The sequence below is a fragment of the Tympanuchus pallidicinctus genome, unplaced genomic scaffold (genome assembly GCF_026119805.1).
Source record: "Tympanuchus pallidicinctus isolate F22 unplaced genomic scaffold, pur_lepc_1.0 scaffold38, whole genome shotgun sequence".
NCBI classification, from domain to species: Eukaryota; Metazoa; Chordata; class Aves; order Galliformes; family Phasianidae; genus Tympanuchus; species Tympanuchus pallidicinctus.
In genome coordinates this window covers 14366-34474 of record NW_026294756.1, presented here as the reverse complement: position 1 = coordinate 34474, position 20109 = coordinate 14366, and the positions used below count along the sequence as shown (strand labels likewise).

Here is a 20109-nt window from a genome sequence, read left to right as displayed (position 1 = left end):
CCTCTGCCTGCTGCACATTCGCTCTTTCCCCTCTTTCCCATCATTTTTTCCCCTCTTTCCCATCACGTTCCCCCCTTCTCACCCTCCTGCTTTCCAGATGACACCTGGCGCAGCAGAGCCCCTTGGAGGCACCACCCCAACACCACCATCACAGCCACAGCTGAGCCAGGACCCACGGGATGCTTCTCCCCCCCCGCACACAGCAGGGACGGCCAGGGCTGCTCCTGGCACCTCCAGCACCGTGGGCACTCAGTCCTGAATGCCTTTGGGGTGGGTGAGGCGTGGAGCTGTGCTCTGTTGGAAGCTCAGCCCCGTGCCAGGAGGCGCACGAGGCCCTGTGACCGCCGAGCAGCTCGGAATTGAGCCACGGCACCGAGGGCGCTGCTCCATGGGGAGGCAGGAACGGGTGGCTCCTCCAAAACCAGGGGCAGCTCGGTTGAAATAGAGGCGAAATCGGGTCCCAGCTCAGCGTAAGGCAGCGCTCTGCTCTGCCCACGTCTCACGGTGCCTGGCACGGCGCCCCAGCGCCCACTGCTGCGCGTCCCCAGCCTCGCCAAACCCAGGACCGGCCCTCATGTGGGCACCGGGCTCTGCTCTGCGTTTTGTGGCCGATCCGGATGGCAGCAAAGCCTGCCCCCAAGCTGCACGTCGTTGCCAGGCCGCGCTCCTGGCGGTGCCATGGCAGCACGGAGCGCAGCCCTCTTATCTCCCTCCCACAAACAGCCCCGGCCCCCCCTCCCAAACAACATCCACCGAGAGCTGAGGCTCTGAGCGCAGCTCTTTAATCTCCAGCAAGCCTTTGACAACCTGTCTCGTCCCGGCTTTTAGCTGTGCGAGAGCTGCTCGCTAATGGAGCATTAACCTTGGAGAGCTTCTGCAATTACTCCAACACTAATTCTGACAGTTTTTGGTGTATCTGTTTGTTCTTTTGACAGGCAAAAGGAATTTCTTTTTAAAAGCTGTTTGATACATTTGAGACCTTCTGTCCACATCTCCCTTTTTTTTTTTTTTCCTGCTGGATGTGAAGGTGGGGGAGAGGAGCGGAGGTGGGAGAGGCTGTTTTCCTCCTCCACGCATCAGCGGAGGTGCGAGCTGAGATCTCTCCTCCCTCCCAGCTCCCCTCACCCCGCCCCGCGTTAAGTCACAGAAGAGTTTGGTCTCTCCTGACCTCATTAGGGTAATTAGTAAACCTTTTGAAGCTGGGAGAATGGCTGCGAGCTGTGGGAAAGTGAGCAGAGCAAAGAGCTCTGAAAGGAGCGCGTGGGGGCAGAAAGGGGGAGAGGAGCGACTGCAGAGCACAGGGGGTGACCTGGGGGGGACCCCAAAGCACCCTGAGCCGCCTTTGGAAAGGAGGGGGGGGAGGGAGGAGCCCATCCCGGGGGTCCCAGCCCCACACTGCGGCACCCACTGAGCAGAGAGCAGCAGCCATAGGCCCAGAGATTGCACTTGAGATTCGGCTGTGCTGTGACGTGGGAGGGGTGGGAGCAGACGCACAGCACGCACCCCCAGCACTGCACAGAGCCCCAGCAGCGATGGCTGTGGAAAAGGGAAAGCTGCAGCGTGGGTCAAACGTTGGTTTTTGGTGCCCAGCGGGTTTGTCCCAACCAGAAATGGGAACTGTGCCACCCGTTGGCAGAGAGAAGGGCGACAACGCGCTCAGACGGGGCCAAGAAATGAACCATTAAGGGCTATCTTGAGTATGTGAGGTTTTTTTCCCTTAAGAAGAGCAAGAGTAATGAACCAGCAGAACACACGAGTGGCGTAGCAGGGATGCTCCATCAGTCAGTGCCTTCCAACGAAGGTTGGCACTTCCAGCAGAGCCACCCCGGCTACGGATGGGTAACAAGAGAGCAAAGGACCCCCACAGCTGTGGGTCACAGCGAAGGGGACGTCGCCACAGGGATGCATTGCAGCCACATTCAGTGCCACCACGGTTGGTTCACAGCCACGACCCGAATCGCGAACAGGAGCCAAAGGTTTCCTGGGAATCGGGCGCTGTGCCCCAGCAATCGGCCCCGACGTGTTTCGGATGCTAATTAACACCACCGGTAATTCCTGCCAGGCAGGGGTGTCCCGGCCCTGCTGGGATCCCACAGGTCCCAACCTGCAGCTTCACACAGGTGGGCGCTGCAGCCCCATCCTCCCCCCAACCCCCCCTCCGACCCCCCAGCGCCCCGCTTTGATCTGATGACGCAGAGAGGAGAAGCGCAGCACACGAGCTGCCCATCTCCTGTGTGACACCGGGCGCAGCTTTGCATGGCCACACATCAGCACAAGAATGGAGCCCCTTTCATGTCCTCTCAGCCTTAGAAGGCAAAAAAAAGAAGCCGCTGCTGCGTGGGTTCCTCCTCCAATTAGCGCCGGCTCGCTTAAATTAATAAATAAGCAAACAAAGGATCGTTTTGTTGCTGCCGCCGTTGTGATCATTCCTTTCCTTTATACTTTTATTCCCTGGTGTAACTTGAAAAGCAGACGCTCCTCTGTGCCCCCCTCTGCAAAGCCCCCCTGGAAGATCAGAATAACAAAAACAGGCGATGCTTGTTGATGGAGCGCCGTCTGTGGATGGGGAGCCACTTCCATTCACCTTTCTGTCACGTGGAGGGGAAAATAAAGATCAAAAGAAGGATGGAGACGCAGAGCCAACCGAGCAAAGCTCGTTTCTTCTACGCAGAAAGATCCAGAGGAGTTCTGCAGAGTGGAGCAGAACTGCCGTAGAGGTGGGCTGCAGCTGGATCCCGAACGCTTTGTGGTCTCCGGATGTACGGAGAGGTTTTGGAGCAGCTCTGGCATAAGGAACCCTTCGTTTGGCCAAGCACTGCGGGCCCCACACCCGCACCGCTCCTCACACACACAGATCTGGGGCCTCTCTGTCCCCCCCCGGGGGCAAAGCACCACGAGCGTGGCTGTAAGGAACCGCGCAGCAGCGACAGTAAATGGGAGAGCGAAATGAAAAGAGCTCGCCGGCACCCGGCGCGGCTCCGCTCCCATTTCAAGGAGGGAAATTTGCATCCGAAGCGTCAAGAGCACTTTAACTCGAGTTTGAAATAAATTCAGAGCAGCTTCACGCTGCCAGCTCGTGTCTGTGAGCAGAATCCCAGCAGTGCCAGCCCCAGCTGATTGCAGGGGACGGGAAGCAGTGCTGAGTGTGAACACACATGCAGCAAATCCAGCACGCACAGGTCACAGCCATTAGTGTTAATTGGGGCTACTCCCCTCACAGCTATGGAGATAAAGGGGGGCACTGGGTTTGGACCCATCACAGCTTATTGCACGCAGATCAGGGCTCAAAGCTACGGCAGGTCCTGCCTAGCTGCAAGTTTGTTAAGAACCACGCTTTGTTTTGCACAACGTGCTCCCAGAGAGAGCTGTGTGTGCATCAAGGGGTGCAGCAGCAGCAGGACTGGGCTGGCACCGGGCTGAGCAACACTGCAGGCACAGGGCTGGGAGTAGTGCTGGGAGCAGGCTGTGGTCCTGCTGGGTGATGGGGGCAGGCTGTGGTCCTGCTGGGTGCTGGGGGCAGGCTGTGGTCCTGCTGGGTGATGGGAGCAGGCTGTGGTCCTGCTGGGCGATGGGGGCAGGCTGTGGTCCTGCTGGGTGATGGGAGCAGGCTGTGGTCCTGCTGGGTGATGGGGGCAGGCTGTGGTCCTGCTGGGTGACAGGGGCAGGCTGTGGTCCTGCTGGGTGATGGGAGCAGGCTGTGGTCCTGCTGGGCGAGGGGGGCAGGCTGTGGTCCTGCTGGGTGACAGGGGCAGGCTGTGGTCCTGCTGGGCGACGGGGGCAGGCTGTGGTCCTGCTGGGCGACGGGGGCAGGCTGTGGTCCTGCTGGGCGACGGGGGCAGGCTGTGGTCCTGCTGGGTGATGGGGGCAGGCTGTGGTCCTGCTGGGTGATGGGGGCAGGCTGTGGTCCTGCTGGGTGATGGAGGCAGGCTGTGGTCCTGCTGGGTGATGAGGGCAGGCTGTGGCCCTGCTGGGTGATGGGGGCAGGCTGTGGTCCTGCTGGGTGATGGGGGCAGGCTGTGGTCCTGCTGGGTGATGGGGGCAGGCTGTGGTCCTGCTGGGCGATGGGGGCAGGCTGTGGTCCTGCTGGGCGATGGGGGCAGGCTGTGGTCCTGCTGGGCGATGGGGGCAGGCTGTGGTCCTGCTGGGCGATGGGGGCAGGCTGTGGTCCTGCTGGGCGATGGGGGCAGGCTGTGGTCCTGCTGGGCGATGGGGGCAGGCTGTGGTCCTGCTGGGCGATGGGGGCAGGCTGTGGTCCTGCTGGGCGATGGGGGCAGGCTGTGGTCCTGCTGGGCGATGGGGGCAGGCTGTGGTCCTGCTGGGCGATGGGGGCAGGCTGTGGTCCTGCTGGGCGATGGGGGCAGGCTGTGGTCCTGCTGGGCGATGGGGGCAGGCTGTGGTCCTGCTGGGCGATGGGGGCAGGCTGTGGTCCTGCTGGGCGATGGGGGCAGGCTGTGGTCCTGCTGGGCGATGGGGGCAGGCTGTGGTCCTGCTGGGCGATGGGGGCAGGCTGTGGTCCTGCTGGGCGATGGGGGCAGGCTGTGGTCCTGCTGGGCGATGGGGGCAGGCTGTGGTCCTGCTGGGCGATGGGGGCAGGCTGTGGTCCTGCTGGGTGAAGCCAGGCCCAGCCCAGGACGCGCTGCTCTGCCCAGACGCGCCCTCACCCTGCAGCGTGGTTCCCATGCAACTGGAGCCTGCGGGTGAGTTCAACCCAATCAGGGCGTCTTTCAAGTCGGGCCGTGCCAGAAACATCAAGGGCACTGCAAACAAGTGCTGACAGGGCTGGGTGAAACGCAGCCGAAACAAAGCTGGGCGCTCCCCAGCCCTCTGCTCACACAACACAGCTCCAAAGCGCCGCTCCTACAGCTGCAGCCCTGCGAGGCGCACCCCAGCCCCGGGCAGCTGCTGGGAAGATGTTTGTTCCTCGAGGCGCTGGGATGCACCTTCAGCCTCCCACGGCCTGCTGGTACCCACCAGCGCCATGCTTGGTCTGTGAGTGCCATCTACAGGGTTCCCCAGCGCTGCCCTCCAGCACAGCACCCAACCCTGGAGCAAAGCAAAGCCCTCCGCTCCGCTGCAGTGCCATGCGGTGCGATGCTGCGGCCAGCAGTGCTGCCGTGGTGGGGAGGAGGATGCAGGGAGACACAACCAGGAGCACAAAAATCACAACGCTGCCATGGAGAGGATGGGGGCAGCCCTGCAGGGATGAGCCGGACAAGGGATGAGGTGAAGGTGAGGACAAAGAGGAGACCTCAGCAGGTTGGAACAAACCCTGAGAACACCAGTGGGGGGTGAGCAGTGGGCATGGAGAGAAGTGCAACAACATGGAAACAACACACGTTTGTCTCGGGATACAACGGGGGGGGGATGCTGTAAACACAAAGAAAGTAAAACAACCGATCGATACGGGACTGGTTGCCATTTAAAAATAAATCAACAACTCGAGCAGGAGGGTGAAAGCCCAGCTCCTCGTTCCTGAGAGCACAGCCAACACAATGCACTCGAGTGCTGTTTTATTGACTTCTTGGCAATCTGCTCAGACCACAGGTCCATCTCCAGAGCTCTAATGCTGCGGATCCCATTCCAGTCACATGTGCAAACGAAACAAAACAGAGGGATGTTATTAACAACAGAGCCCCGATGCTCATCTCGCTCTCAGTCGATCTCATTACCATCCGCAGACACCCAGTCGATTTGCCTAGCAGCTCGATATCCACAGCAGAGGACTCGATGCAGCCCTCCAAGAAGATCAGAGAGGCAATTATGTAAACTTCTGAAATTAGGCTTGGGCTTAAACAAAAGCGATTGTTTCCAGCCAACTCTGCAGCAGCTGTTTGTGGTGCACAGGAGCCCCATGGTGTGCAGCACCGCAGGGCACCCTGCTCCCACCATCACCCCACTGCATTGGTCCCAACAGCTCCGGGCCCATTGGATTAGTGGGCTCAGAGCACACGTGTGTCCGTTTGCATCTGTGTATTTACATCCATCCTGAACAACTGTTACCAGTTCTGAGCTCTGCTCAGAGACCTGGGCTGGGCTGCTGGCATGTCGGCATGCAGTGACTGAGGCTGCAGAAGTAACTGCTGGGTGTAACTGCAGGGACGCAGCACAAGGATGAGAAGATGCTGTTCCAATGGGACCCTCAGGGCCCCATGACGACTGCCCCGGGTTTTGCACTTCTCCTGCAACACTCCCATTTATTTTTCCAGGAGAAATGGTGATCAGGCAGAGCACAGCTACAGCTCTGTCCTCGGAGCAGCTCTCATCTGTACCGTGCACTGCAGCAGCCCTGGGGCTGCAGCAAAGTGTGTCACTGCTGCTCCATGGAGGCACCCCTCTGCTCCACTCTTTTTGGCAAGTAAGGCTTCCTCCCTTATCCACAGAGGAGGTCCAACCCAACGCTAGAAGCCATCACTCCATTGCTCCAAAGGCATTTTCAATCCTCACCATGAAGGCAAAGCCTTACAGCTGGAGGAACTCCTGCAGGCAATTCTCCCAACAAAGGCACTGCAGTGTGGGGCTGGGGGATCCGGCTCTGCACCACCCGCCCCGCTGCATCCCATCCCTTCGGGGCTGAAAGCTGCAAACAAAAGCACTTGGAAAGCAGTTCCCACCATTTCAGCTGAGATTCCCCCCAACAACGACCCTCTAACGGCCACATTCAGCCCTGCACGGAACCCAAGCACCAACACAACTTCTGTTCCTTCTGCTGAGCCGATGGGACACAGCTGGAGCACAGCCACTGGGGAACAGCAGCATCTCCAAAGGGAGATGATGTCTGAGCAGATCCAGAACCGCAGCTGAGAGGCTCTGGCTCTCCCATCCCTTACACAGCAGCTCGGGGAGGACACGCGTTTCTCCTGGCCACCCTCGGGGTGCAGAACACCTGTGCGGCCCCACAGACCAACTCGTACGTTTTTGTTTGCAAACATCTCTTTGTTTTGTAAACCCACGCAGGGATTTATGCCATCATCCACTCGCTGCCAACCCTGCTGCTTCCAGAACGCCTTCAGCTCGCTGCTCCCTCCCAAAACTCCTCTGTCTGATCTGAGGGATGCTGCTGCCCCAACTCCACCACGGGGTGCAGCCGATGGCACACAGCAATCCAGGGAAGCGACCAGACATCACGGAAGGGAAAACTGAGCCCGCCAAGCTGCTGCCACAGTCAGAGGAGCACCCAAAAGCCCCAGGCAGGCCATGGGCACAGACGTGCAGCTCTCAATGCAGAGTGTTCACCCCAGAGTCACTTCTGTTACGTCTTCCTGAGCGTCACCCCACGCAGCACTCAGCGCAGAGTCCTCTGCAGCTCCACCTCTCCCCAAAAAAGACGTGTGAAGGAAACAGTTTTGGTCCCCTTTGCCCTCCCCAGCGACCAAAGAGTTTGTGCTGTTAATTCGCAGTCATTGTAAGCAATTATTATCAAAACTAAAACTGGAGCGTCGGTGATCCCAGCGGATGACTCCGCACCCCTCGCTCGATCTGTGCAGTTGTGCCACTGGTCCCAAATCATCTGAAAAGAAAGAAAACGCACAACGTGAGCACAGCCAGCAGCACTGCTGTGCTCACGGGACACCAATCCTCAGCTGCGAGGGGGAATCCTACAGAGCAGCAAAGCTGTGTGATGCAGGGAATGAGGGCAGCCGTGCAGGCAGCAATGTGCGTCCAGCAGCGAGCCGGGAGCCACGGCAGCTCCTCCTGCCCTGCAGGGCCGTGCGGCTCTGTCCCAAAAGCACGAAGCAAGATGGGCACGGGGCCTTCAGGGTCTGACAGCGAAGGGAGGTGACGTAAAGCTGAGGTTCACCCCGCGTCCCTCTGGTGGCAGTGTGGGCGCTTCCCCGGAGGACAAGAGGAGCAGGGGATGCTGCTTACCGCCGCAGGTTCTGCGTCTCAAACACGGTGTCCTCATCGCTGTCCAGCGATGCCATCTCCACGCGTTCATCGGAGCTGCTCAGCAGACCGTACTTCTTCCGCTGCGGTTTCTTCCACCTGAAAGTCGCGCTCGGTTCGCGTCTGCGTCCGTCGGGCCGGGAGCTGCGGGTGGGACGAAGCACAGCGGATGGGGTTTAATTGTTAGCGTTCATTAACGGCGGCGCGGGGCGGTTGTGTCGGGATGGGGAAGTGCTGCGATGCAGCGCCGTGACGGAGGAAGGAGGGAGCGGAAGGGGAACCGGGGGGGTCCGGGTGGACACGGGGGGGGGGGTCCGCACTCACCGGAACGTCCTCAGCACAAAGTAGAGCGCGGCCAGCACCGACAGAGCGCTGACCACAAACACGGCGCGCCGCAGCACCGGCAGCCCCGATGCGGGCGGCAGCCCCGCGCCCGTCCGCGTCCCGTTCCCTTCCTCCGCCCGCGGGGTTTCCGTGCCGTTACTGGGGGACGCGGCGCGGCCGCCGTGCAGGAGCAGCAACAGAACGCAGATGGGCTGCGGGAGCAGCATGGCCGGCACGGAGCTGCGGTCCCGGCGCAGGAAGGTGCGCGCACAGCGGGGCCGGGCGCGGGCGGAGCTGAGCGCGGTGTTCCGGGGCTGCGCCGTTCCGCCGCTCCGCACCGGGAGCCCCGCCGATAAACGGAGCGTCGAACCCCGTTCCCCGTGGCCGCGATGTTTCCCATCCCGGTTCTGTCTCCTGCCGCCCAACGAAGGGTTCCCGTCGGGGAAATGAGCGCCGTTCCGACCCCGATGGGGGGCAGGCTGAAGCGCTGACTGCCCGCTGAGCCACCCGGGGGAAGCTGTGCCTTCCAGCTCGGAAAGCAAACGGGATCCTGGGCTCCATCAGAAGAGGAGAGGCCGGCAGGGACAGGGAGGTGATCGTCCCTTTCTACTCTGCTCTTGTGAGGCCCCATCTGCAGCACTGCATCCAGGTCTGGAGCCCCCAGTACAAGAAAGACAGAGAGCTGCTGGAGAGGGTCCAGAGGAGCCACAAAGATGATCAAGGGGGTGCAGCACCTCCACTGCAAAGACTGAGGGAGCTGGGCTTGTTCAGCCTGGAGAAAAGAAGGCTGCAGGGTGACCTCAGTGCAGCCTGCAGTACCTAAAGGGAGCCGACAAACAGGAGGGGAATCAACTCTATGAAAGGTTTGATAACTGCAGGACGAGGGGAAATGATTTGAAGTTGAGGGAGAGGAGATTTGGATTGGATGTCAGGGGGAAGTTCTTTGCTATGAGAGTGGTGAGGTGCTGGAACAGCTGCCCAGAGAGGCTGTGATGCCCCGTCCATCCCTGGAGGTGTTCAAGGCCAGGTTGGATGGGGCCCTGGGCAGCCTGGGCTGCTGTGAAATGCGGAGGTTGGTGGCCCTGCGTGTGGCAGGGATGGAGATTCATCATCCTTGAGGTCCCCTCCAACCCTGGCCATTCTGTGATTCAGCTGCGCCGGCCCCAACCCAACAGCGGATCATTAAACGCAGCGCCTCAAAGCGAACAGCCTGCGGTGATTCCCGCCGCATTGAAGCATCCCATTGAGGACCATCGGGGTCGTTCAGGTAACGCTTTGTGTCACCGCGAGGTGCGAGTGGCTCTCAGTGCCACGGGCTGCTGTCATTTAAATCAGCAAAGCTTTCTTCGCTCTCCCAGTCCCGCATTTAATATCGCCTCCAGGAACCATCAGAAGTGAGAGGAAGGAATCGCTACACACAGAAACCCCCCCGCCCCCCACAATTCCTGCTTTTTAATTCCGATCGTTCGGATAATAGGAAAAAGGTTTAAAAAAGAGAGAGAGAAAAAGCGGCGTAAAGCAATAAACGCGTCCTTCTAACACGAGAGCAGAGCAGCAGCGCAGCACCAAACCTGCATTTGCCCTCTGCCAATACAACACCCTCCCTGCTTCACCCCCAGCGCCATTTCTCCCCGTTAAAACACAGCAGCTCTTCAAAAATAAAAGGCACCATCAGCTAACGAGACGGCAGCGTCTTTTTTTATTGGCCGTTCTATTCAAATGTCAAAGAAAAGCCACACAAAACCGCACCCTCCCATTGGTGGCCCACGATTTTTTTTATCTCAGGCTGTTTTCCATTTGCTCCTACCAGCAAGGCTTGGCTTTGCTTCGAGCCTGCAGCAGCTCCTGATGGCCACACAGCACTGCTTTGCACTGCAGCAGCTCCTCATGACCCCACAGCACTGCTTTGCACTGCAGCAGCTCCTCATATCCACACAGCACTGCTTTGCACTGCAGCAGCTCCTCACATCCACACAGCACTGCTTTGCACTGCAGCAGCTCCTCATGACCCCACAGCACTGCTTTGCACTGCAGCAGCTCCTCATATCCACACAGCACTGCTTTGCACTGCAGCAGCTCCTCACAGCCACACAGCACTGCTTTGCACTGCAGCAGCTCCTCACAGCCACACAGCACTGCTTTGCACTGCAGCAGCTCCTCACATCCACACAGCACTGCTTTGCACTGCATCCCACGCTCGGGATGCTGAGCTGTCAAGGACTTTGCCAGCTGTTGGGACTCAGTTCTGAGCAGCCATCACTGTGCCCCATTCCCAGCAGTGCATCTCCCAGCTCTGACTGGCACAACCAGCTCCCATTTGGTCATCTACCCGCCCTTTAAGTGCTATCGAGTTCCAAAAACCCTTTGGAATGTATTTCCTGATCGCCAAAAGGTGACTCAGACCAGGGTTCTGCACAGCACACACTGCCCTCGGTCGGTGCTTCATCTTTCCAGCACCCCAAGCACAGCTGTCAGCCCGCAGCAGCACCTCCTGCTCACACATCCCACCACATCCCTCTTCCACCTCAAACTGAGATCTGAAAACTCCCCAGCACTGGTTTGCAAACCCATCGCAGCCATTTCTCCCTTCAGACACAGCTGCTCCACTGCAATGACCTCACAGACGGGTGGCCCCAACCACCCCCAACCCCTTTCCCCAGAACAGCCCTTCTTTGTAGCTTCAGCTGTGCTACACACAGGGGAACTCATCTAGCCAGATTTTAGCATTGTTTGCCCACAGAAGTACTACAAAGATTCTTTTTTCACATTGCAATGTTTTATTCTAGCTTAGTTGGCTTTCCTGCTCGTTCCATTTATAAACATCAGCAACAACTCTGCTCAAAGCCCTTCAGCATCTCCGCTCAACGCTGTCCTTCCTCCTCAGGTCCTCTCCACAGCAGTTCATTGCTGAAATCAAATGAAAACAGTCATTTTAAAGGCTGAGTTCCGTCCACTTTTCATCCTCAAGTTTCACCCCCCCACAGCTCCTTGTTCTTAAATTACAAACAGGGCTTCATTTCTGCTTCAGGAAATGCCACCACTGAGGGTCGGGGGCCGCGATGACGGGCCGTTACCTGGTTTGCAAACTCAGGCTCGGGTTCAGCTTCCCTGGTGGCACCACTGCCTTCCTCAGAACCCAGCAGCCAGCTTCCGAGCCCAGCGTCCATCTTCTCTTCAGCCTGCCAAAGCAGAAATGCATTAATAATGGTATCAAACAGAGAAGTTTCGCATCGCCACCCCCCTCCCCCGAACACAGGTCACATCAGATACGAGGGTTTCACAAGCCATTCGCTGAACCCATCACATCACAGAAGCACAGTGTGGGAAAACTGTTCCGGGGCTGGCTGATGCCTTTGATACGCCAGCCAATGTATCATTGGATCCCTAAGCAGAGAGTTAACCACTTTGACATGGCTGCTTAGGAAGTGTGGGCTATGGGAAAAAGTTAATGGCAACAAGTAGGATGGCAAAGAAAGCTACAATTAAAGTGAGCAACTTAATGAAGTCTAGAAAGATTCTCAATAGATGAACACATATCAAGTCAGGGAATTCGGTTTCCCATCTTGCTTCCGTTCCTACTAGCAAGACATGACTGCATGCCCAACTCTGATCTGTGGAACTGAAGTTGTGCCACAAGCCAAAGGTTGCATACGGCATGGGTTAAAATTTGTCCATCGGCTGACCAGAATTGTCAGAGGAATATTTCACAGTACATTAGGCTTTCAAATGAGCTCTCAACAAGAGGAAGGATGCGGACATGAGCAAAAGGAGTTACCTCGAATTACAGGACTATTTCCACATATGAACTAGCCAAGAGAGCAGCTTTCGTCTCAGAGGTTTCTGTTGGAGGCACAACACTTCTTTTCTCCAAGGACACTGCAGTTTCCATATGCTAGCAAAGAATTCTTAGAACTTGTAAGGCAATGACAAAGCTAGCTAATTACGGCAATTTACCTACCATTAACACTCCAGTAACTAGTCCAGTCACCAAAGGACTAATTCTTCACTTCAGCATTATAAGGAAACAGCACTTCTCCTCACTAACACTCAGCTCAGCTGTCACCAAGCATTCCAACACCCAAAGGCACGCCGTGCTGCCAGCTTTGCCCCTACACACTGTTATGTGGAAGCACGCCGGTGAATTCACGTGTCAAGACCGAGTCAAGATTCAATTCTAGCAACTGTTCAGTCTGCTTTGCTCTTACACTACTGCTAAGTCTTCTCCTCTCCTCTGGCATCTTCTACACACACTGTTCGTCTTCAAGGACTGTGTTGTGCAATGAAATGTCAATGGCAGGAGCAGAGTTCATTTCAGACGGTCTTTTAATAGGCTTCGTAAAGCCAAAGAAAACTGTATACAAGAATCCTTTACCACTTCAAATACAATATCAATGGAATATGCATATTTCTTCCAGTAAAAAAGGACAATATAAATAAACATTTTCAAGAACCTCTTTTATGGTAAGTTTGCAAGTCTATTTCTGGGTAATTTACATCATTACAACAGTAAAAATACCGTTATGCAGGTTGAACATACAAGCAAGTTTCTCTTTAGATATATCAAGGTGGTTTGCCTTCCAATTTGTACCCAGGCTGCATTCCTACCTTGCTACACTAAAGGAATGTTACAAAAGACGAAGGTAATGCACTTAAAAAAAAGAAAAAGTCCACAGCTTGTTCAGCTTCTAGTGAACGGTGAATTAAAGGTCCTTTCTATCTCAAAAGAAACTGAATTGGGGCCCCAACTTCACGACTTTAAAAAAGAAAAAACACCTCGGCTCATCATGAAGCGTAAAACAAAATCGGAAGTGCTTTCCAAAAAGGTTAAAAACCACTCGAAAGCAGAGCTTTCTCAAAGGAAAGCCTCGTCAGACCATCTCGTATCAGAAGCTGTCAGGCTGTGTTTGACAAGATTAGAACTGATAATACTACAAAAGTGAAAATACAAGTAGATGTACTACACAATAACGATTTCAGCGAAGCTCCAAAAATCTTTATAAATACAGCCATTGGAAGGACGATCTTGAGTCAGGAAGGATTTTTACTCGTTGTGTGTAGCTGAGGACAAGAAGCAGGCACAATTGTAAAGGCACTGAAGCATAGACAAGTTCCAGCATTTTACTCCCTTGCATTATTCCAGAAGCTACTGCTCTATGTGTCAGAGAACTCCCCCACCCTTGAATGCAGTTTGTTAGGGCTTCCGAGTTTTTTTGGCTTAGTCTCAAGCTCCAAGAACGTATTTAAAAACTTGCTTTGCCTTTAGATCCAAGCAACTCCTACACATGCATTACAAATTAGAAATTTTAAACGGCACCACCACATCCAAAGCCTGACAGATTGGTTCTTACGGGCAAGAACAGAAAAGGGGCACAGTCCAAAGCTGAGCCTCAGAGCATTTCCAGACTTCAGAACAGGGTCAGAAGGTTTAAGAGCTCCTACAGCAACGTACGCATCGCTCCCATTTGAACCAGGACTTACCGTAACTGTCGTAGCTGTCTCTGTAGGACCCTCCTGAAGACCTGTCTCCATAGCCTCCTTGACTCCTGCTGTTGGAAACATGCGCTTTGTATTGGCTCAGCAGCTTCTGCAGCCTGCTGGCGCTGCTGTCTGCCAGGCAACAGACACGGCGAGCTGTAACAAGCTAGCTAGCAGCTGCAATAGCATTACCTGCTATTATAGTAGTCTCTGGAGCCGTTATATCCTCCACTTCTGGAGTCAAATCTGCTCCCGCCGTAGCCTCTGTCTCCACCTCCTGGAACAGACACCACGTTACGGTTTCTCCTCCAGGACCCTGACCCACACCACCCCCATCCCAAGCAGAGCAACCCCAACGCCTGCTCACCTCTGGAGAAGCCACGGCCCCGACCTCTGCCCCCACGGAAGAAGCCCCTGCCCCCGGTGGATCCCCCTCTGTAGCCTCGGGATCTGTTCTCTGACGATTTTCCAGCTTGATCAACTCTGATCTGACGGCCATCTACAGACTAACAAACAGAAAAACACGTCAGCTCACACGCACTGCACAGCATGGTGCACAGCTCGGCTCCCAGTGAAGCAACACCGGAATTTCAATACCAGTGCGTACTGGTTTTCTTCAATGCTGCAACTGAGCTGACGACACACAGATGGATTCTCAAGCATTACAAAGCCACTCTTGAAAAGAAGGCTGCATAGTGACCTCAGTGCAGCCTTTCAGTACTTAAAGGGAGCCTGTAAACAGGAAGGGAGCCAACTCTTTGAAAGGGTAGCAGGATAAGAGGGAATGGTTTGAAATTGAAGGAGGGAAGACTGAGGTTGGATGTGAGGGGGAAGTTCTTTGCTATGAGAGTGGTGAGGTGCTGGAACAGCTGCCCAGAGAGGCTGTGATGCTCTGTCTGTCCCTGGAAGTGTTCAAGGCCAGGTTGGATGGGGCCCTGGGCAGCCTGGGCTGCTATGAAATGTGGAGGTTGGCAGCCCTGCCTGCAGCAGAGTGATTGGAGCTTCAAGATCCTTGAGGTCCCTTCCAACCCAAACCATTCTACGATTCTGTGATTATAGCCTCAGCCTTTTTCAGAATGCAGTAACACAACAGGATTTCACTAAGCCACGTTGCTCTGTATCCTTTTCTGTTGTTTTTTTGGAAGGATTCCAGCACTTAGCTTCTTCCTCATGGCTTTAAACAGAAGCACACCCACCAAGCTCATCTCACTGCTTTTTGGTTACCCAAGGAGGCTGTGGATGCCCCATCCCTGCAGGCACTCAAGGCCAGGCTGGACGTGGCTCTGGGCAGCTGTGGTTGGCGACCCTGCACATAGCAGGGAGTTGGAACTGATGATAATTGTGGTCCTTTTCAACCCAGGCCATTCTATCATTCTTAAGGGGGAACAAACAGCTGCTGGAGAACCAGCTTACCTTCCCATTCATGGCCATCATCGCATCCTTCGCATCGTCTATGTTTTCAAATGTCACAAAGCCGAAGCCTCTGGACCTCTGCGTTTCTCTGTCTTTCACCACCACCACTGGAGGAGAGAACAGCCGCCATCAGCCACTGCAGCCCAGCAGAGCCCAGCCCGGCACGGCCCTGCCCTCACCTTCGGAGATCTGCCCGTACTTGGAGAAGACCTGCTCCAGCGACTGCTCGTTGGTATCAAAGCTCAGCCCTCCAACGAACAGCTTGCCCTCATCTGATGCCATCGTCACCTGCGAAATCAACCAGCCTTCGGTCAGCAGTTCCGCCGAACGTTCCCCAAAGCCCGAACCGACGCTCCCGGCTCCGCTCGCTGCCGCCGAACGCGCTCTGATCCACGCGAGCACCGCGGTGCGATGCCGGCCCGAGTCCTCCCGCCCGGCAGAGGGCGCTCCGCACCGTCCACGGAGCCGCGCCGCCTGCAGCGCGCATGCGCGCCCCCACAGGGGGGCCCCCGCCACGCCGACCCCCGCCCGGCGCGGGACCCCCGCCCCTCACCCGTCCCGCCCCCCGACGCAGGCGCAGTCCGACGCCCCTCCTCCCTCCCGCCGCCATTTTGCACGGCTAAGGCCCGTCGCCATTTTGTTTCCGAGGCGCCCCTCAGCGCTCCTCCGGCCCGGTCCTCCCAGCAGCCACCCAACCGAGTGGCTGTCCTGTACACCCCACAGCCACACAAGGCCTGGCGGTGCGCGGCCGCCCCGCGCCGGACCGAGGCACAGACCCGACACCCCGACATCGGGAACGTGGTGCCCACGATGCCCACACCGACTTCCCTCCCTCCCCCCTCCCCCGGCAGACCGCAGCCCGCCCCGCGCGTCGGCGGGCGCTTACCGGTGTGCGGAACTGCAGAAACCACACCGCACTTCAAAGCCTCAGCGCGACGAACGCGGCGGCTGGCGGGGCGGCGGCTTATATACTCCCGCGCCCAGTCCCGCCCTCCTTATGAATATGCAGATTTGTCCTCACCGAGGGGCGGGGCGAGTGACGCCACCAAAGCGCCGCCGCTGCGCCGCCATCTGATTGGGCCGCAGGCTGTTAATATTCATAAGGAGCGACGGGAGGAGGGAGCGCGAACAAAACCCCGGCGGCACCTCCTCCCACGCGTGGGTGGGGCGTGGAGCGCGGCGCCGATTGGCCGAGAGCGCCGAGCCCGTTGGCCGCGGGAGCCCCTGTGAGGAGGAAGGAAGTGGAAGCCTCTGATTGGTGGCCAGCCTCCCGCGCCCCGCCCCCTGGTGGCCGGCACGCCGAATGGGCGTGGCTCCGCTGCCCCAGTTTCGCGCCCTTCGCAGCAATGCGGCGGCTGCAGACAAAGGGGCGCCTGAGGGGGCGGCCGCCATCTTGGGCAGAGAGCGCGGGCTGCGCGGACGCGGTCCGGAGCCGCCGCATTCGAGACGCCATCCTCTCTCCCATCCCTGAGGGAGGTAACGGGGCGGCCCGGCCCTCAGCGCTATCCGAGGAAGCCAGGCCTTCACACCTCAGCGCTCAGCGGTCCCTGAGGTCCCGGTGCGGCCTAGCCTGGAGGCGGCCCCGGGCCTGGGCTGTGTGAGGCCTCGGCTTCTCACGGCGGTGGTTTGGGCAGAAACGATCGTGTTTACAAAACCAAATTTAAACCTCATCCCCTTTCCCACTGAAACATTTAATTAGAGTCCGCCCTGGTGTTTCTTTGCAGTACAGCTTCCCTACAGCAGCAGGAAGAGCCCTGTGCCACCGACAGCAACGCTTTGCTGGGGGTTAAAAAGGATTCCTCAGAGCTTCCCAGCACAGCTGCGGCCCAGAGGAGAGGTGGCGGCAGAAGAACCCTCAGAGGGGGTTTTATGCATCTGTGAAATGCATCTGGTGTGCTTTGAGGGAAAAGGAGAAGTTCCAACGCTTGGAAAGCATTGGAGCAACAGATAGAAATGACGACACTGAGAACAGCAGCAGCACAAAGCTTTGTGACCTGCAGTTTTTGTAAGCAGCTCGGTGTGGTCACCCCGCGGTTCTGCCCTGCTCACAGCTGTGCTCTGTGCCCTTCAGCACACCCCTGAGCTCAGCATTCTGCTCAAACGAGGCACACGTTAACACCAGCACTCTGACAGTGGTGGATACAGTGACCTTGATACGTGGAACTGTTTTGCTGTGGGTGTATTCCGGCCCCACCAGCTCTGAGAGCTGTGGGATGTAATGGTATTTAAGGCCTGTGGCTCTGCTAGTAGAGGATTCGTCCCCAAAAAGCAGAGGACACAATGATGACAGCGTCCTTCCTTTGGCATTAACTTCTCCTTTAACCAAGGTGAGATCACCCATGTTGCCCCAGATTTGCTGCTCTCCAGAGTTTTCTCCTGCTCCAGATCTACTTGTTCCCCCTGACCCAGGCACGAAGCTGCCCCATTCTGAGCCGTGCCATGGAGAAGCCTCAGCTCACGCTGTGAGACTGCAGCCAAAAGCAGCACTGGGAGCAGCTCTGTGAGTGGCACCCGGCAGATTTCGCAGCTTGTTAAGGCAGCTAATTGTGTGATGAGATGTGTGTGTCACCAGAGCCAGCCTCCCTGCAGCAGCAGCTGGCACCAGCACATCCCTGCTCAAAGCGTCCCCAAACGCTCCTTGGCACAGCAAGGACACTGCGAGGTGATGAAGCGCAGGAGGACAGAGGGACCCTCGCATCTGTTGCATTCTGCAGCCTTCCTCCTGCCCATTTTGGTGTCATCCATTTTTTTTAAAGCTTCCAGTGACAGAGAATGGCACCAAACATGGTATAAATTATACGTCCCAAAGGCAGCACGTCAGCCCTCGTTGCTGATGTGGCCCTTGTGAGGGTGGCAAGGAGCCTGGATGGATACCCAGAGCCCCACAGCACAGCTCTTAGCGGAGCTCTGCAACAGCGGGACCGCAGAGGGAACAAAAATGCGTTGAAAAATGGCTGTGTTCACTCAGCTCTGCAGAGCACCTTCCAAGCCCAGGGCCCCTGCCCACACCGAGCTGCCCCTGCACTCTGTGTTCCCACTGAAAGCACAGGGCAGGAGGGAAGCAGGAGGAAGGAGGGGATGTGAGGCAGGGTCCCCCCACCAGACCCCCTGGGGGAGCACACACAGCCCTCCCCAGCCCCCCAAGGGCCATTCCCACTCCCATCACCAGCACGGAGCAAAACACTGCGCTGGTTCTGCACGCAGAGCTCCAGCCCCAAAGCCTACAGGACAAAAATATTCCCTTCTCTCTTACTACTGTCCCTCAGGGAGTTGCTTATCCAGTTTTGCAGTTCGGAAAAAAAAAAGAAGAAAAAAAAGCCCTGATGCAATCCTACCGTTGCCATGGCAAGGAGCATTGCTGCTGCATTTCCCTCTGTGATTTACTGTGACCAGGACCCACTGTGTGAGAGCACAGCAGAGAAACGGATCGGGGCTCCAACACAAACCCTGGGTTGGCACACGGTGCTGTGGGGGTCTGGGGGACCCAGAGTGCCGTGAGATGGGCACCCGCTGCTCCAGGCTCTGCTCTTCCCCTCCACCTCGTGCATTCACCCAGCAGCCCTGCGGCAAACAACCCACCCGATGCGGGGCCTCAATTTGTGGACCCACGGCCCTGAAGGATCTGCCCCAAACAGCCTGGCACTGCGGCAGGGATGGGGGCAGGACATCGAGTGGGAAAACGGAGCTGCAGTGGGGATGGCAAAGGGAAGAGCTGAGAATGCAGCACGTGGAGCAGAGACCCGGCCCCGGGATGCTGGATGCCCCCACAGCTGGGATGAGGTCGGGACGACGGTAACCACGGCAACGATGTAAATGGTGCGGCTGTGAGACGCTGCTTTCTCAGAACCGACCTGCGCCTCTCAGACAGATGACAGAAAGCTCAGCCTTTTGTTGTCACAGCAGCAACTCCTCCCGAACAGAGCAAATTTAGGAACAACCGAACGCGAGCGCTGCAGCGCGCACAAAAACCCGAGGGATCTCCCCGATGGAGCCGATGGCCCCGAGCTGCAACGCGAGCTCCCCGCAGCCCCGTCCCATCCCTGCGGAGCTCCCGGGACACCCGCTGGGCTCCAAGCAGCACGCGGGGTCGCCTGGCTGCGCCGAGGGCTCCTCTCGTAAAACCTCATCAATCGTGGGGCTGAGGGAGCATTTGCAGCGAGATGCTGCCCGAGGACAGGCTGCCAGCAGCGCCCTCCAAAACGGCTCCGGGACGCTTCCCTCCGTGCCACCATTGGCCCCGCGTGGATCGGGGCAGCAGTGCCGCTCACTGCGATGCTCCCCCCAGCACAAAACCCTGCCTCGTTCAGCTGCCGGATGCCCGTACGTTCACCCCGTGCTCCCATTCTGCAGCCCTCCCCGAGAGCCCCCAGTGCAAAACACGAACCCACCCCAAAGCTCAGCGGCCCCGCGGATCCCACATGAGCTCATCCAGCACCGACCCCCTCTCAGCCCCCTCTCTGCAGCCGGGCTGGAACCCAAGCTGTAACCCAAACCCTCCCTGAGCCGCGCGGCTCGGATTCCTGTCTGTCTGGGTCACTTTCTCCCCGCAGCGCCCAGGCATGCGGCTGGATCTTTTTTTTTTCTTCCCCCTTTAGGCAAGGAAACGGGTCGGGACGGTTCCACCCCCCCGGTGCAGGAGGGCAGGGAGCGGCACGGTGCGGGCAGCACCGAGCCTGGATGCGGAGCCGCAGCTCTGCGGGAAAGGGCCGGACCGCGGCACCGCACGCACCGCTACCGGCAGCGGAGCCGCCCCGGGGTGCGGGATGAGAACCCCGCAGCTCCGCTCTGCCTCGGCCCTTTGTCTTTGCAGCTGCCGGCCCGTCCCGCACCGCGCCACTGCACGGCGATCCGGATGGGGAGGGCAGTGCGGGGGGGTTCCTGGCCCCGGCGCCCCTCGCCCCGCTGCGCCGTTACCTTGGTGCTAAAGCCGGCGCTTTGTGAGGCCGTCCGCCCGCAGCTGGCGCTTGGCAGGAGGGGAGGCTGCTTCAAAGGACCAATTCACGGGGCCTCCCC

General features: G+C 57.7%; 2 protein-coding genes across 7 annotated transcripts; both read right to left on the bottom strand.

The window, feature by feature from the left end:
* Positions 1-6912: 6912 nt before the first annotated feature.
* On the bottom strand, positions 6913-8507 carry FAM174C (family with sequence similarity 174 member C). Its single transcript, XM_052699884.1, has 3 exons — positions 8209-8507; positions 7867-8028; positions 6913-7507 (listed from the first exon to the last, which is right to left on the bottom strand). The coding sequence occupies exons 1-3, from the start codon at positions 8433-8435 to the stop codon at positions 7504-7506; spliced, it is 393 nt and encodes a 130-aa protein (XP_052555844.1). The 5' UTR covers positions 8436-8507; the 3' UTR covers positions 6913-7503.
* A 2455-nt stretch (positions 8508-10962) lies between these two features.
* CIRBP (cold inducible RNA binding protein) lies at positions 10963-16115 on the bottom strand. Of its 6 annotated transcripts, none has more exons than XR_008210414.1 (8): positions 15983-16115; positions 15276-15384; positions 15097-15203; positions 14051-14189; positions 13876-13960; positions 13687-13754; positions 11283-11387; positions 10963-11115 (listed from the first exon to the last, which is right to left on the bottom strand). XR_008210414.1 is itself a non-coding variant. In XM_052699880.1 (7 exons), the coding sequence occupies exons 2-7, from the start codon at positions 15376-15378 to the stop codon at positions 13250-13252; spliced, it is 519 nt and encodes a 172-aa protein (XP_052555840.1). In that variant the 5' UTR covers positions 15379-15384; positions 15983-16115; the 3' UTR covers positions 12514-13249. The 6 variants fall into 6 exon arrangements, 4 of the variants coding, with proteins under 4 accessions (XP_052555840.1, XP_052555841.1, XP_052555838.1 ...); XR_008210415.1 differs by having other exon boundaries at positions 13687-13751; XM_052699880.1 differs by lacking the exons at positions 10963-11115; positions 11283-11387 and adding an exon at positions 12514-13266.
* Positions 16116-20109: the final 3994 nt, after the last annotated feature.